The following is a 21,153-nucleotide window of genomic DNA, read 5'->3' as shown; positions in this document are numbered from 1 at the left end:
CCGTCTGTATTATTGACTGCTTTTGCTTACTAGTCTTGTCTTTTGACTGTCCCGGTAGGAGACTCCTGGGGCTAGACCAGATTTTGCTGAATCCTGACATACGGGGGAGCATTTATTCAGGGGTGCCCACGCCAGCCACTCTTTAATTTCTCAGTCAGAGAGGTACCGCCTGCCCTCCGAAAGCTTTGCCCAGTCTCTCCTTGGCTTGAATCTGGCATGTTTATTTCATGTGGGAATTTCCAAAATTTTTAAGTAGAAAATGGAATGTCCTTCTTACCTGTAATCTTACTTCCTTCGTTGCCTTTTTTGTGCAACCAGAACCCTGTCACCCTGTTTGTGCTCCCGGTTTGTGATGTATTATATAGAAAGAAAGAGGTAAAACAAGCTACCCCTATAGTTCTAGAGAGACATGATATTGTGATGCTGGATGGGAATTGGGGAGGAGTTTCTCTTAAAGAGCTCAAACTCCTTTACATCTGCATCCCTGAAGCATGGCTCAGTGTCTGAACAGCCTAGGAGAGAACACGGTGTCTACATGGGTAGCCCTGGAAATGTTCCGTAAACACCGTAGATGAGGTAGAGGTTGCATCTCTCCGGAAATTCATAATATGTATTTTAATTTTACACACAGGGGTTTTTTTTTTTCCTGTCCGGTGGAAAGTGTCAACTTGATAGCAATTCAAGATTTGTTTTGCTCTCACCAGGGCAATTGACTTTAAAGTTTCTGTAAAACCTGCATTTTCTGCTAGCCTTGGAATGATTGCTTCATGCCAGTTTGCAGCTTGAATCCTTAGCAAAACTGTGGGTCTCTTGTTGAGAACGAAAGCTACTGAATGCAAATGGGGATCAGCTGAGGGAGATTGCTTGTATGTCGCTGTACCTAGCACCTGTCTTGACAGACAGCAGTTGGGCGAAGTCCACAGCTGTAGTTGATCATCACTGCTAGGAACTCCAGCTGCTTCGTATTCATGTTTTTTTTTTTTAATTGCAAAGGATTTTGAAACATCAATTTCATTTTCTTAAATATTAAAAATGTCATAAAACATAAGAAAAATTTACATTGATGCTGTCACATCCACGTTAACTTTAGCAGACTATGGTAAATAAGATTGTGGAGTTATTTAAGTTTAGTTTAAACTTTTGTTTTTCTGAATTTAAAAATAAAAGCCAGAAATTCAGTAAAGAAAGAAAGCTTAAAACTAGATTTTACAAGTAGATTCTGTCCTAGACAGGACAGAAGTGGAAAAAGAACAAAATAGATGAAATCAGAGGAGCAGCTGTGATCAGAAGAGAGAGGGCTGAAAGGAGAAGCACAAGTGTGGAAGTAAAAAGAAACAAAAATTATGAGAGGTGGATGAGAGACGGACAAAAGTGGAGAAACCTACTGGTTGAAAAAAAGGAAATCAGCTTTAAAAAACACCACTTTTAAAGATAGGCTCAAATTCAACTGTTACAGCTTAGTACTCCTCCATGACAAGACACAGTGCTCTGTGCACTTGCAGAGTCATTGGGTTAAAGTTAATGGGCTGGTTCTCACCTCACTCCTTTTACCTTCTGTGTGTAGTAAGCTCCTTAGCATGCAGAGCTTCCCCTGAAATTGCCTGTAATGGTAAACTAGTACCATTTCCCCAGGGATTAGAACTGAAAGAGAAAAATTGACTTCCGAATCATTAGTATGTGAAATTTAGTTTGAGGTAAGCACAGCTGTAACTATTAATCACTCAGGGGAAGAGTGTCTAGTTAATGGAACATTCTCTATTCTCCTGCACATGTTAAAAGCTTATGCGATGGTTGGCAGGCCTTTTCCTGGTTTTTGCAGCATGTAAATACCTTAACTATTTGTGCCCGTAGAGAGTAATCAGTGTCCAGATAATGTCCATCATCGTCTAATACGTGTTATAATCTTCTACAAAATGTGATTTTTATTAGGGTGAAGAGTATGTCCCAAAATACCATGTACTTAGATTACTCATTTGATAAATTCTCATTACTCATACTAGTTGTCTGTTATTTTTATCATGCCAAATACATTTTCTGTTGCTTAAGTTCGACTCGATGGCAATGAGGTTTTTTTTTTTTTTTTTAAGTTAAGAATACATCAGACAAATCTACTGCTTTTTTTTTTAATACAATTTTTTCTATTGCATTGTGTGTCTGAGCCATGCATCACTGTATTGCTGGAGAGGTTTATATATTATTGGTCATAAAAACATTAATGATTATTATTCACAGTTCAGGATTATAGTTATTTATTATAGTGTAATGCATTTGAGATTTTTAGCTCTGCAAGGATTTCTGTATTTGATTTGTAACTTGGACTTTCGTCTCCGAATTTTGTATTGATTTATGAAATTTCTGACTAAAGGGGACAAAACAGTTACTCTTCCCTCCTGCCTTTGAGACTAAATTCCTTCCTGACAAGTTAAGAGGAGCATGTCTTGAAATATTAAAATAATTTTAGAACTTACGGCTCTCCTTATGATGTTGTTGTTACAAGGTGCTGTAGACTCATAGCAACCCTATGTACAACAGAATCAAACGCTGTGCAGTCCTATGCCATCCTCATAATCCTTGCTATGCTTGAGCCCATTATTGCAGCCACTGTGTCAGTCCATCTTGTTGAGGGTCTTCCTCTTTTTTGCTGACCCTCGACTTTACTAACCATGATGTCCTTCTCCAGGGACTGGTCCCTCCTGATAATGTGTCCAAAGTACTTGAGACACAGTGTTGCCATCCTTGCTTCTAAGGTATATTCTGGCTGTACTTCGTCCAAGACAGATCTGTTTGTTCTTCTGGCAGTATTCTTTGTCAGCACCATATTTCAAAGACATCAATTTGTCTTTGGTCGTCCTTATTTATTGTCCAGCTTTTGCATCCGTATGAGGCGACTGAAAACACCATGGCTTGGGTCAGGCACACCTTAGTCCTTAAAGTGAGGTCTTCGCTTTTTAACACTTGAAAAAGATCTTTTGCAGCAGACTTGCCCAATGCAATGCGTTGTTTGATTTCTTGGCTGCTGCTTCCATGGGCACCGATGGTGCATCCAGGTCAGATGAAATCCATGACAACGTCAGTCTTTTCTCCATTTATCGTGATGTTGCTTATTGGTCCAGTTGTGAGTTTTTTTTATTTTTATGTTGAAGTGTAATCCATAAAAAAGACTGCAGTCTTTGATCTTTATCAGTAAGTGTTTCAGGTCCTCTTCACTTTCACCAAACCGGTAATATAAGTTGTAAGAGTTTGCTAACTGATCTGCCTTAGGTGAGAGAGAACACCAAGAAAGTTACTGCATTTATGAACAACCTGCATGGAAAGGAGAGGATACCAATTGTTAGTGGCTAGGTTAGCCGTAATTAATAAAGAATTGGAAATCTGATGAACTACTAATACAGAAAATTGATATAGACCTTTAGTGCACTCTAGATAGTGCCTCATCAGAGTGAATTTGCCCATGTATTTTTATTTACAGTAACATATGTAATGACATGAACATTAAAAGCGTAGGAAAATATCCTGCTTTTTAAAAATGGGAAAAAGCTTACCTCTTCCCTAGCCCTTTTCCTTTAAGCTCCAATGTAATTTCTTTAAGGCTATGAATAGATGTTAATGTATGTGCTTTTACTAATGGTCAAGTTTCCATTTGCAGTTATTTTAGCATTTTATGTATGGTCTTTTTATGTAAATTGAGAGTCACAGGCCATTCATTGTGAGAGAAATTTTACTGTGATTTATAAAATAAAGAAGAGTCTATAGCACAGTAGAGGTGATTCTCTTCCTCTTGAAAAAGATCCCTAATTGGAAAGCAAACTCAGACCTCACTGATCAAGCCTTTCTCTTGGTAGGAATAAGAGACTAATGCTTCCTAGTAGCTTTCTTTAGTTGTCCAGTTGATGGAACAGCAGGGCCTTTCAGTTAGAAGGTAGGAATTTGTGATTATCTTTGAAAATAAGAAGTAGCCATTTACATGTAGCCAGAAAACTTCTAGATATTGTAGTTCTCTAGAGCAGTGTTCTAGGGGATATCATTGCTGATGTCAGGTGGATCTTGGTTAACAGCAGAGAATACCAGAAGGATGTTTACCTGTGTTTTAGTGACTATACAAATGCATTTGACTGTGTGGAACATAACAAATTATGGATAACATTGTGAAGAATGGGAATTCCAGAACACTTAATTGTGCTCATGCAGAGCTCGTACATAGACCAAGAGGCAGTTGTTCGAGCAGAACAAGAGGATACTGCATGTTTTAAAATCAGAAAAGGGTGCACCAGGGTTGAGGACTAAGATGTGCCTGACCCAAGCCATGGTATTTTCAGTGGCCTTGTATGCCTGCAAAAGCTGGACTGTGAGTAAGGAAGACCAAAGAATTGGTGCACTTGAATTATGGTGTTGGTGAAGAATATTGCATATACCACGGAACAATGGGCAAGGAAGACTGAAAAAGAATTGATGCACTTGAATTATGGTGTTGGTGAAGAATATTGCATATACCATGCAACAATGGGCAAGGAAGACTGAAGAAGAATTGATGCACTTGAATTATGGTGTTGGCGAAGAATATTGCATATACCATGCAACAATGGGCAAGGCAGACCAAAGAAGAATTGATGCACTTGAATTACGGTGTTGGTAAAGAATATCGAATATACACGGACTGCCAGATGTTCCATAGAAGCAAGGATAGTGAGACTTCGTCTCATGTACTTTGGACATGTTATCAGGAGCAAGCAGTTCTGGAGAAGAACATTATGCTTGGTAAAGTAGAGATTCAGTGGAAAAGAAGACGACCCTCAACATGATAGACTGACACAGTGGCTACAACAATGGTTTCAAATATAGCAATGATTGTGAGGATGGCTCAGGACCAGGCAGTATTTTGTTATATTGTGCATTGGGTTGCTATGAGTTGGAACTGACTCAACAGCACCTAACAACAACAGCAACAACAGAGCAGTGCTTCTCATACTTTAATGAATATATGAATCATCTGAAGTTCTTGTTAAAGATGCAGATTCAAATTCAGAGGTTTGGGGTGGTACCTGAGAGTCTGAATTCTAACAAGCTTCTGGGTAATACCTGTGCCACTGTCTCAAAGCCACACTTCGAGTAGGGAGGCTCTAGAGCAGCACTTTTGAATAGAACTTTCTGTGATAATGGAAATATTCTACATCTACCTAATGGGTATTGAGTGCTGAGAAACTGAATTTTCAATTTTACTTAATTTTAACTAATTTAAATTTAAATAGCCATGCGGGGCTTATGACTGCTATATCTGATAGTCCAGTATTTAGAGACGAAAGTAATTAATTGAATGATTTAGCTTAATGGTAATAGCCCATGTAGGATCATATTGAGTTCTAGAACTTTAGCATTCCCTGAACTTTGTCCGGAAGCAGGCGAGGATATACAGATGAAGTTGCCGAATTGTAAGCTGCCTGACGGCAGGAGCCCTGTTGGCACGCTCATTGCTCTGTTTGCCAGTGCTTCACTCATAGTTGCTGTACAATACATGTTGGCCGAGTGAATGAATGGATAAATGAAAGAATGATCTGGCTTTGAAGTTAGGAAACAGCACCCCCCCCCCCCAATTTTTTAGGATTCTGTTCAAGCCTATTCTTGGGAGTTTGAGATAGAATTTGTGTGGCTCTGATATGTAATAATTTGTGTTTAAGGATGCTCTTCATTTTTACCTATTTTGAGGGCCCTATTTTTTTTATGAGTCAGAATCAACTTGACAGCAGTGGGCTTGGTTTTGGTTTTTGAATGGTATCCTGGAAACCCTTGTGGCATAGTAGTTAAGAGCTACGGCTGCTAACCAAAAGATTGGCAGTTCAAATCCACCAGGCGCTCCTATGGGGCAGTTCTGGCCTGTCCTTTAGGGTCGCCTATGAGTCAGAATCGACTCGACGGCAGCAGGTTTGGTTTTTTTGGTTTAATGGTATCCTGTTGGCTTTAGGATACTCTTTATTCATTCATTCATTCATTCATTGAATCAATATTTCCTTTTACTAGTTGCTGTTCCAAGCACTGGGAATGCAATTGTAAAGAAAACCAAATTCTTGCCTTTTAGAGTTTATATTCTAATGAAAACAAGATAAAACAAACAAATATACAAACAAAAAGCTCTTTCCTAAAATGGCTGGGCCCTGGTTCCAGAAATTGTGTATAGAATGCATAGTTGTTCTTCTGAAGCCTGGGAGTTCTCTAGCCATAAACAGGGCAGTCGTGTTCTCTTGGGAAACCCACATCCTACTCTCAGAATCCTTCATGATAGCGGCCTTTTTTGTTTTAAATTTCAGCTTCTGGTGACCAAGTTGGCAGTATCTTGCCAAATACTTCTTGTTACTTTACGTTTTTGGGAACCATTTTCTCTTAAGGAGTTGGCTGGTCAGAGTGGGAGAAGATCCATTTGATTTACTGGTCCTCAAACAATGTCATTTCCGGAAGGGCCATGGTCTTTCCACAGCCTATTTTATGGAGCAGGTGTATTTTCCCATGATTTGAAGAAAAATGGAGCAAAAGGTTTTCTGCTGCCCTTCTCTTCCCTTCTTCCTACACACTTTAGACCACGTATTTATTCCCTTAGGGGAAAAAATAAGTCCAGTACAGCTGTAAACTCTTATTAATTCAGATTCTACTATCATGTGGTTTATATTTAGGTAAGTGTTGAAATTCTTTTTTTATGCTTAGTAAATTCACTTGTCACAGTTAAAATACTAAATTTAGGCAGGTCTAATAATAGAGTTGCTATGAGTCGGAATCGACTTGAAGGCAACGGGTTTTTTTTTTTTTTTAATTCTGTAAGACTTGCTGAAGGAGAAGTGTTCGAGTTGGATTCTTACTTAAATATTAGATGTAGACTGACAGAAAGGCAGAGAGGAAACTTTAATAAGTTAGATGTAAGAGCCCAGAAGCAGTTGGCTGAGGCCACAGCAGTGATTTTCGTGACGGCGAAACCTGTGAGAGCCGGAACTTGACGGGACCACCTTGTTTTTCCGGGTCTTGCAAGTTTTCCGCGTTTGACGGTGTGCAGTCTTACCACTTTTCTATCACTTGTTCAAGTGGAAAATATTTGAGTTTTCCTTCTCTGAGAGGTTTCCGCCTTACATAGATTCAGGCTTTTGCAGATTTTACTGTGTTGAAGTGAGGGGGCAGGGTTGGAGCAGAAGGGATGAGGTGATACAGGGTGTGGTACTGGCTGAAGTAGAGCATCATGGGTGATGTAGCGATCCTTGCACCTTTGTTCTCATTCGTTCTGCCACTGCTCTGGTCCAGGCACTCAGCATCTCTCACCCAGGCTATTGCCAGCAGCCTGTGTTAATCCTGAGTCTTTCAGTGCCTGCGCCCTCTACATCTTTCACCAGCCGCCTGGGTGATCTTTTTAGCATACCGACAGACTTTTTCATGCTCTGGTGATACTCATTTTTTAATTTCCTGTATTCAGTACATCACAGGTAATCAATAAATGTATGTTGCTGAATAAGTGTATGAATTTTGGAAATGATGAAAATTTAATTGGAAGTATCTATAAACGGGAAACCCTGGTGGCGTAGTGGTTAAGAGCTATGGCTGCTAACCAAAGGGTCAGCAGTTTGAATCCACCAGGCACTCTTTGGAAACTCTGTGGGGCAGTTCTACTCTGTCCTGTAGGCTAGCTCTGAGTCAGAATCACCTGGATGGCCGTGGTTTGTCCATGACCTTGTTTTAGAAAAGAATAGGAAAAAAAAAAAAAAATACTGTAAAGTAAAAGAATTTGGCTGTTTAAAATTTAATCTCTCTAGCATAAGTATTTCTAATCTTTAAACATAAGGAACAAATCAGAAATACAAAATAAAAAATCAGGATTAATAAATTAGCAAAGTTTTGTTTTTAACTATAGAGACAGTCCAAGTGGTGAGCAAGAAATAGAAACAGCAAAAATAAACTTACAGTTTATCAACCTAACCCATTGCCGTGAGTCGATTCTGACTCATAGTGACCCTCTAGGACCAAGTAGAACTGCCCCATAGGGTTTCCAAGGAGCTGCTGGTAGATTCAAACTGCTGACCTTTTGTTTAGTAGCCGTAGCTTGCCGTAGAAGGGACCTTATTTGAAAGGAAAGACCTGCTGTTACGCAGGAGCCTGTGACAAATGCTCAGACCAAGAGCCCTGCGATCTCTAAGGCTGATTTGAATTAGAAGCTTCAACTACCGGGTTTTTTTGTGATTGTGTTTGTTAACATTACTGCTAGTAGTAATGAAGGCCTCACAATGTAGCAGGCTTTGAGTTTTTCCTAGAAATTTCCTCCTGAGGGCCAAAAGACCAGGAATCTGGTGTTATGACTGTTAATTCTGATGAAATACTTAACTGATCATCATTTTATTTACCTTCTCAGGTCATATAGCCTCTGAAAACCTTTATTTCTCCTGGTCTAGACAAGTCCTTAATTAGTTGAAAAAATGAATAAAACTTAACTAGAATGGTACTAAGGAGCCCTGGTGGCACAGTGGTTAAGCACTCGGCTGTTAATCGAAAGGTCAGCAGTTCAAACCCACCAGCTGCTTCGCAGGAGAAAGATGTGTCAATATGCTCCCATAAAGATTACAGCCTGGGAAGCCCTATGGAGTAGTTCTTCTTTGTCCTGTAGGGTCACTATGAGTTGGAATTGACTCAGTGGCACACAACAATAGCAACAACAACAACAGAATGGTACTTATTAGAACCATAACCTTAGAACAGTAGAACTTATTAGAATGGTAAAGCAAGCTTCTTGCCATGCAGCCTTTTCTCTGATCCTACTTTCTTTGATTGGTTCCCAAATTGTTATGTCAAGACATCGCAAACATTTGCCCACGATAGATAAATTTGCTGTCAGTTTTCTGAGGTACATTTCAATCAAAAGTAATAAAAATGGAGTGGAGAAATTACTGCATTTCTTTGAAGCCCCTTTCCTTGATTTCTTTATGGTCACTTATTTTTGGGCTAGTGTTTATTTTCATGGTTGTTGTATTGGCAGTTTCAGCTGTTAGAACAAAGTGGGCTCCCAAGTGATAAAGCTTATCCTTGGATGGATTTCACTGTAGTATGTTTTGATGTACTGTATGTAAAATATTGTACATAAACATTAAACATACGTATATGTAAAATATACAACATATACATGAAATATATATGTATATGTACATATATAACATATATAACAAGAGTTAAAATTCTCTTGACATGGAGAGGTAACTTTTTACAAGGGTTGGTGATTAAGGGCAGGCCTAATTAAGGGAAGAGGCTTTGAGTTAAGTCTTAAAGGGTGCAAATAATCTCATCATACAGAGTTGGGAAGAAAAGTATGCTTGGCGGAGAAGGAGGTTGAGCAAAGGCAAAGAAGTTTGAAAGTTCAGAGTGTATGTTCTGCTACCCTCCTCCAGCTGGATAAGCGATGGTATTACATATTTGAAAAGGGAGCAAGGGAAGGAAGGAGGGAGGGAGGGAGGGAGGGAGGAAGAGAGAGAGAAAGAGAGAGAATTTATTAGATTGGGGTTGAATTATGGAACCTAACTGGACTTTATTCTGTAGTTTGGACTTCAGACTTTATTTTGTAGGCAGCGTGAAGCTACTGAGAGCAACATAGATTTATGTTCTAGGAAAATTGTCTAAAAGATGAAGGAGGAAGATGAGGCTGGACACTGGATAATGATTTCAGAGGCTTTTTCAAAATCTCAGGGAAAGGATTGAGAAGACAGTACTAGGGTACTGCACTGGCAGTAAAGACAGAGAGGAGGGCAGGGATGTAAAACGTAGCACAGGCAGGATTGAAAAGCTCTGATTTGGATCTCTGGTGTTGTTAGATAAGTGTATTATTCCTTTGAGCCTCTCTTTTCAACTCTCATGATAGGTGGATCAGTTAATTCTTAGACTCTCTTGACCACTGAAATTTTACATTCTATGATGCTAGATTATTTTGGTAAAATAGCCTAGTTTAGAGAAACAATAAAAAAAATTTATAAAATTTAGAGGAAATGTTTCCCACTGTGTACTTAGCATTTCTCTTCCCCTTTTTGGGTTCTTCTGTTACGTTGAAGAAAAAAAGAATATTTCTTTGGGTTGTTTCATTTTTTCTTTCATTGCATTTCATCTATGAAATTATAGCTTTAAACTGCTGAGGAAACTAAAGCCTCCTGGGTTACAAAGGAGTGAAACCTGTTAAAAGTCTAAAAAGAAAGTATAAAATGTGAAAAAAATGTTTTAAAAAGTGTAAAGATGGTATATAAAGTTCTTTTTTTAAACTCAAAGTCAACATGGAATTTGTCCCAATGTATTGCCTGAGACCAGCATTACCCTAATACCAAAAGCCGACAAAGAAAACTACAGACCAGTGTCCCTTATGGATATAGATGCGGAAATCCTCAACAAAGTTCTATCAGACCAAGTCTACCAACAACCAAATCCACTGCCATCGAGCTGATTCTGACTCATAGCGACCCTACAGGACAGAGTAGAACTGCCCCATAGAGCTTCCGAGGAGTGCCTGGTGGATTTGAACTGCTGACCTTCTGGTTAGCAGCCATAGCACTTAACTACTCTGCCACCAGGGTTTCCAAACTGAATCTAGTAACATCAAAAAGATTATACACCATGACCAAGTGGGATTTATCCCAGGAATGCAAGGCTGGTTTATACGAAAATCAATTAATACAATACATGATAGAATAAAATAAAATTTTGCTGAGATCATTCAAAAGCAGCTGCAGCAGTATATCAACAAGGAACTGCCAGAAATTCAAGCTGGATTCAGAAGAGGACGTGGAACCAGAGATACCATTGCTGATGTCAGATGGATCCTGGCTGAAAGCAGAGAACACCAGAAGGATGTTTACCTGTTTTATTGACTATGCAAAGGCATTTGACTCTGTGGATTGTAATAAATTATGGATAACATTGCGAAGAATGGGAATCTCAGAACGCTTAATTGCGCTCATGAGGAACCTATACATAGATCAAGAGACAGTTATTGAAAAGAACAAGAGGATACTACGTGGTTTAAAGCTACTAGAACTAATAAGTGAGTTCAGCAAGGTTGCAGGATATGAGTTCAATATACAGCAATCAATTGTATTTCTGTATACTAGTAGTGAACAATCTGGAATTGAAATTAAGAAAACAGTTCCATTTAAAATAGTATCGTAAAGAATAAAATAATTTGGAAGAAATTTAACAAAAGTAGTATAAGAACTGTATACTGAAACTATAAAACATTGTTAAAGAAGATTAAAATAAATGGAAAGATAGCCCTTGGTCATGGGGCGGAAGACTTAATATTGTTAAGACGGCATTACTCCCTAAATTGATCTACACGTTCACTGCAATATCAAAATTCCAGCTGCCTTTTTTTTTTTTTTAAAACAGAAACAGACATGCTGATCCTAAAATTTATATGGGAATTTCAGGGGCATCAGAATAGCTAAACAGTTTCATGTTTCATGAGGAAAGAATAGTTTTTTCAACAAATGGTTCTGTGACAACTGGCTGTGTTGTTGCTAGATGCCTTCCAGTTGATTCCAACTCATAGTGGTCCTGTGCCATCCTCACAGTCGTTGCTATACTTGAACCTATCATTGTAGCCACTGTGTCAGTCCATCTTGTTGATGGACTTCTTCTTCTCTTTTGCCAGCCCTCTACTTTACCAAGCGTGCTGTCCTTCTTCAGGGACTGGTCCCTCCCAATAACGTGCCCAAAGTATGTAAGATGAAGTCTCGCCATCCTTGCATCTAAGGAGCATTCTGGCTGTACTTTTTCCAACCAGATTTGTTCCTTATTTTGGCAGTCTATGGTGTATTCATTATACTTTGCCAACACCATAATTCAAAGGCATTAATTCTTTTCTGGTCTTCCTTATTCATTGTCCAGCTTTTGCATGCATAAGAAGTGATTGAAAACACCATGGCTTGGGTCAGGCACACCACAATGAGATACCAGTTCATACCCATTAGAGTGGCTGTAATCAAAAGAACAGACAACAGCAAGTACTGATGAGCAAGTAGTAAAAATGGAACCCTCATACATTGCTGGTCGGAAAGTAAAATGGTACATTTGCTTTGGAAACCTCACAATGTTAAATAGAGGGTTAGCATATGACCCAGAACTTCTCTCCTAGGTATATGCCAAAAGAACTGAGTGCATACATCCATGAATAAACTTGTACACGAATGTTTATAGTAGCATTATTCACAATAGCCAGAAAGTAGAAACAACCCAAATGCCTATCAAGTAATGAATAGATAAAATACGGTATGTCCATAAAATATCGCATGTCCATAAAATGAAATATTTTTTAGCCATAAAATGAATTTAGTCTTGACACATACTACAACATAGGTGAGTCTTGAAAATCTTATGCTAAGTCAAAGAAATCAGGCACAAAAGGCCACATGTGGTATGATCCCACGTATATAACGTGTCCAGAATAGGCAAACCCATAGAAACAGAAAGTAGATTAGTGGTCACCAGGGGCTGGGGAAAGGGAGGGATGGGGAATGACTGCAATAGGTATGGAGTTTCTGTTTAATAAGAAAATGTCATAAATTTGATTCAATATAGTAAATACACTTAAGTATCACTCTATCTGCTTCATATATTAGGGCCATGTGTAAGATATTTAGATTTTATGCAGTTGGGGTCCTAGAAATCGTTCCCAACACATTGTGTCCTATTCCATCTTGGCTTGACTCTAATTCTCCAAGGATATTTTGAAAGCAGTTTTTTTTTTCCCCTTGCAGAAATCTAACAGTGAAGGAGAGACTTTTGTCAGAAACAGTATTTACTGACTTTACATAGATTGTATCCTTTTTCCAAGACTCTAAGATTTCCCTGAACAAATGTTGTTGGCTGGGTCATAGGGCTATCTGGTAGTATGCCCAGTAAAAATATTTCCTGTTTCACAGGTGGTATTTGGAAGGTGATAGGTAGCCTTATTTTAGGTTTTTTTCTCCCGTAATCATATGATGCAATTGAGTTACTGAATTCTCCTGGATGAGAGTTTATCAGAAGCAGGGGGAAATACGACATGTATCATAGATTGTCTCCTTCTGTGCCAAAACCTTTATGGCTACACTTATGCAAACAAGAGTGTAATGGACCATTGTCAAGGTTATGATATGTGTTTGTTGCAGAGTGGCAGACGAGAAGGAGATAGTAAAAGAATCAAAGAAATAAATATTTTTGTTTTTGTTAGCTGCCGTTGAGTTAGCCCCCAACTCATGGCAACTCTACATACAACAAAATAAAACGCTGCCCGGCCTTGCACCGTTGCCATGATTGATTGCAGATTGGACCATTGTGATCCACAGGGTATTCATTGGCTGATTTTTTTGGAAGTAGATCTCCAGGCCTTTCTTCCTAGAAAAAAGAATTATCGAGTGCCTAATATGGTGTGGATATTTTATTACTGTAGTGTGGAACCTGTTTTTCCAAACTAGTCATGCACCCATTCTGCTCTCTTCATAGGTGATCATGGAGGAAGCAGTTTACTCCCACCGAATGTCACAAATGAATTTCCAGAATATGGGACCATGGAGGAAAGTGGAGAAGGCCTAAGAGCTTCACTTGAATTTGATGCAGAGCTTCTGCCACGCTGCCCACAAGGGCAGCAGGGGGCCCAGCTTCTTGCCGGCCACCACTCTGAGCTTGACAGTGTTACAGAAGGACCAAAAGATGCCAGAGAAGCCCCCTTTCAAAGTCACCTCAAGGAACAAAGTTTACAGCCCCTTGACTCATTGATTTCAGCTCTGAAAGCCACAGAAACCAGAATAGCTTTAGGAACTTTACAGGCTACAAAGGTACTGGACAAAGATGCCATTTCTAGTTTTTCTGTTCAGCAGGTAGAAAAAGAGCTGGACACTGCCAGTCAGAAAACACAGGGAGCCAACAAACGAATCCCTGCAAGCCAAGGAAAACCACCAGCTATACCTCTTTCAGCTGAAGTCACGACTGAGGAGAATTTTTATTTGAGCATCCAGAAGGATCTCACTGCACTGTTAACTGGAGAAACTCAGTCGGAGCTTTCTCAGATAACTAGTAATGGGAGAAAAGGTACTCTGTGTGTGCAGGAGTCGTTATCCACTGTGGAGAGTCCATCAGTGACCCATAACTCTGCGGGCAGTGTTGGTTATTTGAGAGAGAGGAGGTCTGATCTGGGGCTAGAGCATCCAGGGGAATGTGATCAAGGCAGCTCCACAGGACGCCCAGGCAGAATCAAACATGTGGAATTTCAAGGTGTGGAGATACTATGGACAGGAGGGGAGAAGAGAGAGACAAGGTACCCTGTCGATTTGGCAACATCAGTGGAAAGGACAGCTTCTCCTGAAAGCAAAGAGTTCTCCAAAGGGCCAAGCCATCTCATTTCATCTGCTGGTTTGTGTAATTCAGTTGGTTTATCTGAGAGTGGTTGGGATGAAACCTGGAAAGCTTCAGAGAGGCCTGGTACCAGCTCAGGGGGAACATTTTCCCCTGCGCCTCTTGTTGAGAGCGGAGAGGATGAAGTCTTCCTGAAGGAAAACAAACAACATCCTGAGACGAAACCGGAGCTAGAGAGAGACAAGGAAAGGTGAGCTCACAGCATAATCCTCACAGCATAATGCCTCTGTCTGTCATGTCCTGCTAACTGGTACGTATAATAGGAAACCATAAAGGTTTGATAGGAGAGCTCAGTTCACGATAAACTGGATCCTTGTCATTGGAGAATGGAAGAGAAGTCACTGTAAGTCGGGTCCTCAGCTGATTTCCTCGAAATTTCAGAAGTTGTCCATTTGCCGTGGACCAGGGAAATAGAGTTATAGAGAAACTGTGAACACGAAATTATGTGAATCTGTTTCTGATATTTTGTTATATTTGACAGATTTAATGCTTTCCAAAATCAAAACACTAAAAACACCCCATATTTATCTTTAATAATATGAAAAGATGGCCCCATGGCCACTGCACCCTAACTTCGGCGTTTCTTTTGAGTGCAGCGCCGATGCCTGCAGTCTCTTCGCAGCCGGCACACGTGAGCCCACTTTAGAAAGATATCGCAGAAGGTCAGAAGCAGATTCTATCATTCATATGCCGCGGGGCATTCACGTGGGAATGCCTTCTCACCAATAGTATGTTTTTATTTATGTCTTGAGATGTAAACTTGGCATCATATGGCATTTTCTGGTCTTTCCCTACATTTCTGGCATCCAACCAGCTTAAAAGCCAAAAAAATTAAACCTGTTACCGTCAAGTCGATTTCTACTCACAGTGTCCCTACAGGACAGAGTAGAACTGCCCCATAGGGTTTCCAAGGAGCAGCTGGTGGATTTGAACTGCTGACCGTTTTGGTTAGCAGCCTGAGCTCTTAATCACTGAGCCACCAGATCTCCAGACCAGCTTAGAGCTCTGTTTAAATGGATCCACAGACCAGCTTAAAATTCTGTTTGAATTTAATACCTAACACATGTTTCACTCCCAGGGCTCTCTTTGCCCATAGTCTGACAAAGGAGTGCTCCCGTGGCAAAGACATTTGTTGTGCATTGTCATTTTGCATTTGTACCATCCTTTTTTTCTGTTAGTCTTTATGGCTGTTTCTGTGGAAGAACATCTGTGTCACGTCTGAAGGTTTTGTTTTGGGTACAGGGAAATGCCTTTCTTCTATAGTTAATTAGCATATCCACTGTGAGTGGTGCTCCTTTAGGATGGCTCCCAGGACCTCACCTCCCCACCCATAAAATCTCCAGACTTCCCCCCAAAGTAACCTTGATGTGCGGCACATGGCTCAGCACTTATATTTCCACTGGAATATGCATGTTTGCTGCTGTGAGATATTGGCTCATTCCACCTTTCCTTCTTTCCTCCTTCCCGTTCTTTTCTTCCACAAATATGTTTTGGTTGTCTACTATGTCCTTGAAACTGTTAGATGCTGGACATAACGTAATGGTTCAAGCAGATGTGGTCACTGTCTTCATGGACTTTACTGCTGAAGATAGACATCGACCACATAAACACATTAATATAGGTATTAAAAAAAAAAATTGGCTGTTGAGTTGATTTTGGACTCATAGCGACCCTACAGGACAGGATAGAACTGCTCCATAGAGTTTCCAAGGAGTGCCTGGTGGATTCGAACTGCTGACCTTTTGGTTTCTTTTTGGTTTCTCAAATTGATGCACCAAAATTAATGTCCCATCCCTGTATATTAACTTGCAGGTTGTCTCTAGTTTTTCAGTCTTTGGGTTAAATTTAAACATATCTGTTGGCTTTTTTTTTTTTAGGTCCCTCATTGGAACTGAGTTTTTTTTTTTTTTTTTTTTTTTTGAGTTCACTGGCTAATTTTATACTTGAAATTTCTGCAGTGTTGCCTCTTGTCAGCAGGGAGCAGCCTTGGCTTCTGACTGAACTGCAGACCTTTTGGTCAGCAGCCGTAGCTCACCTTAGCTCTTAACCACTGCGCCACCAGGGCTCCTGAGGGCGATTGGTTTTGTTTAATCAGAGAGTATTAATGGAATGATGAAAGTTTAGTGTATTTTTACTCCATTAAATTTACGTGACGTATTTATTTGTTCTGTTATAACTAAGAGTGATTGTGGTTGTTGATCTGAATTTGTGGAGTTTAGTTGGTTAAAATGAGAATTTTAAATTTTATTCAGATATTCATTGGACCAGATGTACTCACATACTAAGCAGTTAGTATGAAACTATATTAAATCATTTATAGGGTAGTGTAGCACTTGAATGCTAAGAGTTTTTTCAACTTCAATATGTTTCTGTGGTATCTTCCTCCCGGATATGTTAAGGCATAAACCCAGTAAATGCAAGTGTTAGCTCTACAGAATATTACCTTTTTAGTTGACCTAATACTGAAATTCATGACTTTTATTTCCTTTCCAGGATTCCTGAGCAGGAGGAGCACATCAGAGAAGGGGACGATGACATCCTGGGGCCCGGGTATACAGAAGACTCCACTGATGTGTACAGCTCCCAGTTTGAAACCATTTTGGACAACACTTCTTTATACTACAGCGCAGAGTCGTTGGAGACATTGTACTCGGAGCCTGATAGCTATTTTAGTTTTGAAATGCCCCTCACGCCAATGATACAGCAGCGTATTAAAGAGGGCGGACAGTTCTTGGAGAGGACATCAGGGGGAGGACAGCAAGATGTCCTGAGTGTCTCAGCAGATGGCAGAATAGTGATGGGCTATTCTAGTGGGATCACCAATGGCCTGAATGACTCCACTGACTCCATCTACATGAAAGGCACCCCTGAGATTGCTTTCTGGGGAAGGTACTGGTTACATTCTCATTAATCTCACAGTGTTTGTTTTTGTAGCGTTCTCTTTTTGGAAAATCTGAGTAGGGAATATATTTTAAAGGCATTTGGCCAGCTTCTGTGGATGTAAACGAATGATGTGAGTAAAACAATTTGAAATTTAGGGGCAGGCAATATATGTTTTAAATGTTTGCCAACTTGGCAGACTATAGTCATTCTATTTGGTGTTATTTCCTGGATTACCATATATAAATTGGATATTGAACAAATATTTGTGGGTGATGAGTAAGTGTCAACTCTGACAAATCTGCTTCGATGTAGTTTTTTTAATACGTAATTTTATTTATTTTGTTATGAATATATACAGCAGAGCCTACACCAATTCAGCAGTTTCTGCATGTACCTTTTAGTGACATTGATTACATTTTTTGAGTTGTGTAACCATTCTCACCTTCTTTTTATGAGTTGTTCCTTCCCCATTAACATAAATTCATAGCTCCCTAAGGTTCTTACCTAATCTTTTGAGTTGCTGTTGTCAATTTGATCCCATGTAGATAGTTCTTAAAAGAGCATAATGCTCAGGGTAGACATTTTTCACTAGTTAAGCTAAACTATTGTTTGGTTTTAAGAAGACTTTAGGGAATATTTTTTGTTTAAGGTGTAAAGATTACCTCAGGGAAATAGTTTCAGGGGTTTATCTAACCTTCATGGCTCCCTGAAGTCTGGAGTCCATGAGAATTTGAAATTCTGTTCTACATTTCCCCCTTTGAATCAGGATTCTTCTGTGGAATCTTTGATCACAATGTTCAGTAATGGTAGCTGGGCTCCATCTAGTCCTGGTCTCATGGCAAAGGAGGCAGTTGTTCTTAGAGGAAATTAGCCACACATTCCATGTCCTCTTCCTGTTTCTGACTCTCCTTCTTCTTGCATTGCTCCAGGTGAATAGAGGCCAATTGTTATGCTTTGGATGGCTGCTTGCAAGCTTTTAAGACCCCAGGCACTATGCATTGAACTAAGAGGTAGAACAGAAGCACTAAACATGTTATTAGGCAGATTGACCAGGATAGCTCATGAAACCATGACCGTAAACTTCCAAACCAAGAAACCAAATCCCATGAGGTTTTTGGTTGTGCATCCGATGTAGTTTTGATGACAGTGGCATGGTGCTGTGAAAAGAACATTGGGAGATCTTGGCTTTAATTCTGGCATTGATATTGGTTGATGACTTGGAGCAGCTTGTTTGATTAGGCTAGAGCTTGCTTAATTATAAATTGAGTTTATTGGATTACAGGGTCACCAAAGTCACATCCAGCCCTTTGCTCTGTGATGTCCTGTTATGTTGGGATGTCTTCCTGTTTCTGAGACTGTGGAGGAAGGATCTGATTATACTGGTGCTTAAATGAATTGGTACCTTGGTCAAAGCTATAAATATTCTGTGTCTCTAATTTAGTATTTAAGTCTGCCTGGGAGATAAAATCACAAATTATACAGGCTACACAAGCCAGACCTGTCATTTAGGGGTTCCCTGTCTGCTTATGGATTATCCAGCATTTCATTTCTTTTTGCTTGTCATCCTTAGGTCACGTGCCTGTACTTTGCACCTCCATCAGTAGACAGAGGATGCTAAACATAAAGATGAAGTGTATTTAGTTTTGATCTGTTTTTCATGAATTAAAGTATGTATGTGTTAAATGGGGATAAACTATTTTAATGCTGTATGAAAAAAAAAGATCCACTTCTTTTTTTAAAGTCAGTATTCATATTACAGGCTTTCCGTGAACGTTTCTTTAGCAGTCCTTCCTGTGTTAAAGATTTATGTTCGTTGGATGAGCAAATTCAAGACTGGCACGTCATAACATGTTAGCTGAGCATTTCCGTGTGAAATGGACCGTGGATGTTGGCTGTCTTACTGGGTCACAGTGAGCTAATGAAAAGAACACAAGGCTCGAAAGCAGAAGAATTTGGCCAAGCCACTGATTTTCTCTGAAACCCAATTTATTTGCAAAATGGGGTTAATGATATTCAGTGCCCTGTGTGACTGTTAAAGTTAAAAGGTTAATATAGATTAAAGCACCTAGCATAGTGACTGGTACAAGATAGGAGCTTGAATCAGTGTTGGAATCTGAATTGACTGGCTTATAAGCCCACATTTAGAATTCCTGTCACTCTGAGAGAAAGGTGCCACTTTGGTCCTGTTTCATCATTTTCTCTGATAACTGTACATGATTATAAAATGCTGTAGGACAGATAAGCAGATGGTTTTGTTGAAATTCCTATGCAGCTTTCTGGGGTGAGTAGAAGGTGTTTGTATTACAGACCAAAAATGAATTGAGGTGCCGAGGTGTTTGGGGCTGAGCTGCTTTACTGCAGGAACCCCAGGGAGGGGAGGTAAATGAAGACAAGAGATGTCCATCTGAGAGTCCGGTCAGGAAGGAATTGGGTGAAAAGTTTGTTAAATGTATGGTTTGCGTGCTTAGAGTAGGAAGCAGCCATCGTGTAAGACAGCGTAGGTGCCCGTCGTTAGTATATTCAAAAACAAGAAGAAACCCAAACCAGTTGGCTTCGAGTGTATTCTGACTCATGGGGACCCCATGTGTGTCAGGGGATTGTGCTCCAGAGGTTTTTAATGGCTGTGACCTTTTGCAAGCGCATCGCCAGAATTTTCTTCCGAGGCACTTCTGGATAGATTCAAACCACCGATCTGTTGGTTAGTAGCTGAGCACTTAACCTTTTTCGCCACCCGGGGAATCCTTGTCATTAGTATGATTAGAGTTAAATACAGTTAAGACAGTGTGTTGGCTTAGGTTATAGTATTTCAGCATCTCAGATTTTGACAGTGGTGTACTGCAGGCTGTCTCCAGATGAAGTTTCGGCTGTGTCATCTGCGTTGTCAGAAAGACCTTGCCTGGTGATAAATGACCAAATTCTCCTACTGAATGGGAAGTGTCTTAGAGGTTAGCCAGCACAGCTTCCCATCCAGCTCAGGAATTCTTCCTCCGTCATTCCGAGCGGGTGGTCATTCAACCCTGCTTGGAGCACTCCTAACTGGGACTGAACAACTTAGTAGGGCACCCCGTTTTGTGTTCTTTGAGTTGGCATGAAAATATAATAAGCAGTTATGGGTGAAGGAAGCTTTGTTTTGTGATATATGTCTATGTTCTGGGGTAAAAAACCATAGAAACCCATTAAACCCATTGCCATCGAGTCAATGCTGACCCATAGCGAAAAATATAGAGCAGGACTTAATGATCCTAAGAAACTGTAGGGAAACTAGAATAGCCTTCTTGTTTTTCTTCATGTATTTTCTGCCCTGTTTTGGTGCGTGTTGGACAAGTTGCAGCACCAGAAGAATTGTGTTAGCATGGTGCGTTGAAGAATCATGACGTTTTAGAGCTTGAACAAGACCTTAGATAACCTCATTTAATAGTGGAGAATTTGAGTCCCAGCTTGGTGGGGGTGAATTACCCGTGGTCACGTGGCTTTCTAGGGACAGATCCGGAACCAGAATTCCAGTTGCCCGACTCGTAGGATTAGGTACTTCCGCTGTTCTAGGCTGTCTGGCCTTTAACATCTTTATTCTTTCTTTTGATCTCTTTTCTCTCCTGCCATATGCCTATAAAGTTATACCAAAAGTCTTGGAGTTAGTCTGTTTTCAGGAAACTAAGCTCTAAATGTAGAGCTGGTGGTTGTTTTGTGTGTGTTCATTTGGAGAAAATGTTTACCAAATCATTTATAAACCTCTGTCCATAAAATTTTAAAGTAATCAATGCACGGGATTTTTGATTTCTTCTGCATTAAAACATCCCTGTGCAGAGGTAAAGGAGCAGACAGGTATTGAGCCTGTAAGGAGATCCAGACTAGACTGCTGATTGCGCAATAGTCAACACAATGGAC

The 21,153-nt window shown here is 39.9% G+C and overlaps 1 protein-coding gene across 12 annotated transcripts in view; it reads left to right on the top strand.

The window, feature by feature from the left end:
- PSD3 (pleckstrin and Sec7 domain containing 3) overlaps nucleotides 1–21,153 on the top strand; it is a 739,247-nt gene that overhangs the window by 373,943 nt on the left and 344,151 nt on the right. For all 12 annotated transcript variants that reach the window (XM_049866071.1, XM_049866067.1, XM_049866070.1 and 9 more), the window contains 2 exons: nucleotides 13,477–14,575; nucleotides 16,879–17,274. In XM_049866071.1, the coding sequence (XP_049722028.1) occupies nucleotides 13,477–14,575; nucleotides 16,879–17,274 (1,495 nt within the window). The remainder of the gene's footprint in view (nucleotides 1–13,476; nucleotides 14,576–16,878; nucleotides 17,275–21,153) is intronic.

This window comes from Elephas maximus, chromosome 22 (genome assembly GCF_024166365.1).
Source record: "Elephas maximus indicus isolate mEleMax1 chromosome 22, mEleMax1 primary haplotype, whole genome shotgun sequence".
In the NCBI taxonomy this organism is placed as follows: domain Eukaryota; kingdom Metazoa; phylum Chordata; class Mammalia; order Proboscidea; family Elephantidae; genus Elephas; species Elephas maximus.
Note: the sequence above shows the minus strand (reverse complement) of the source record. Positions and strands in the feature narration are given on the sequence as shown.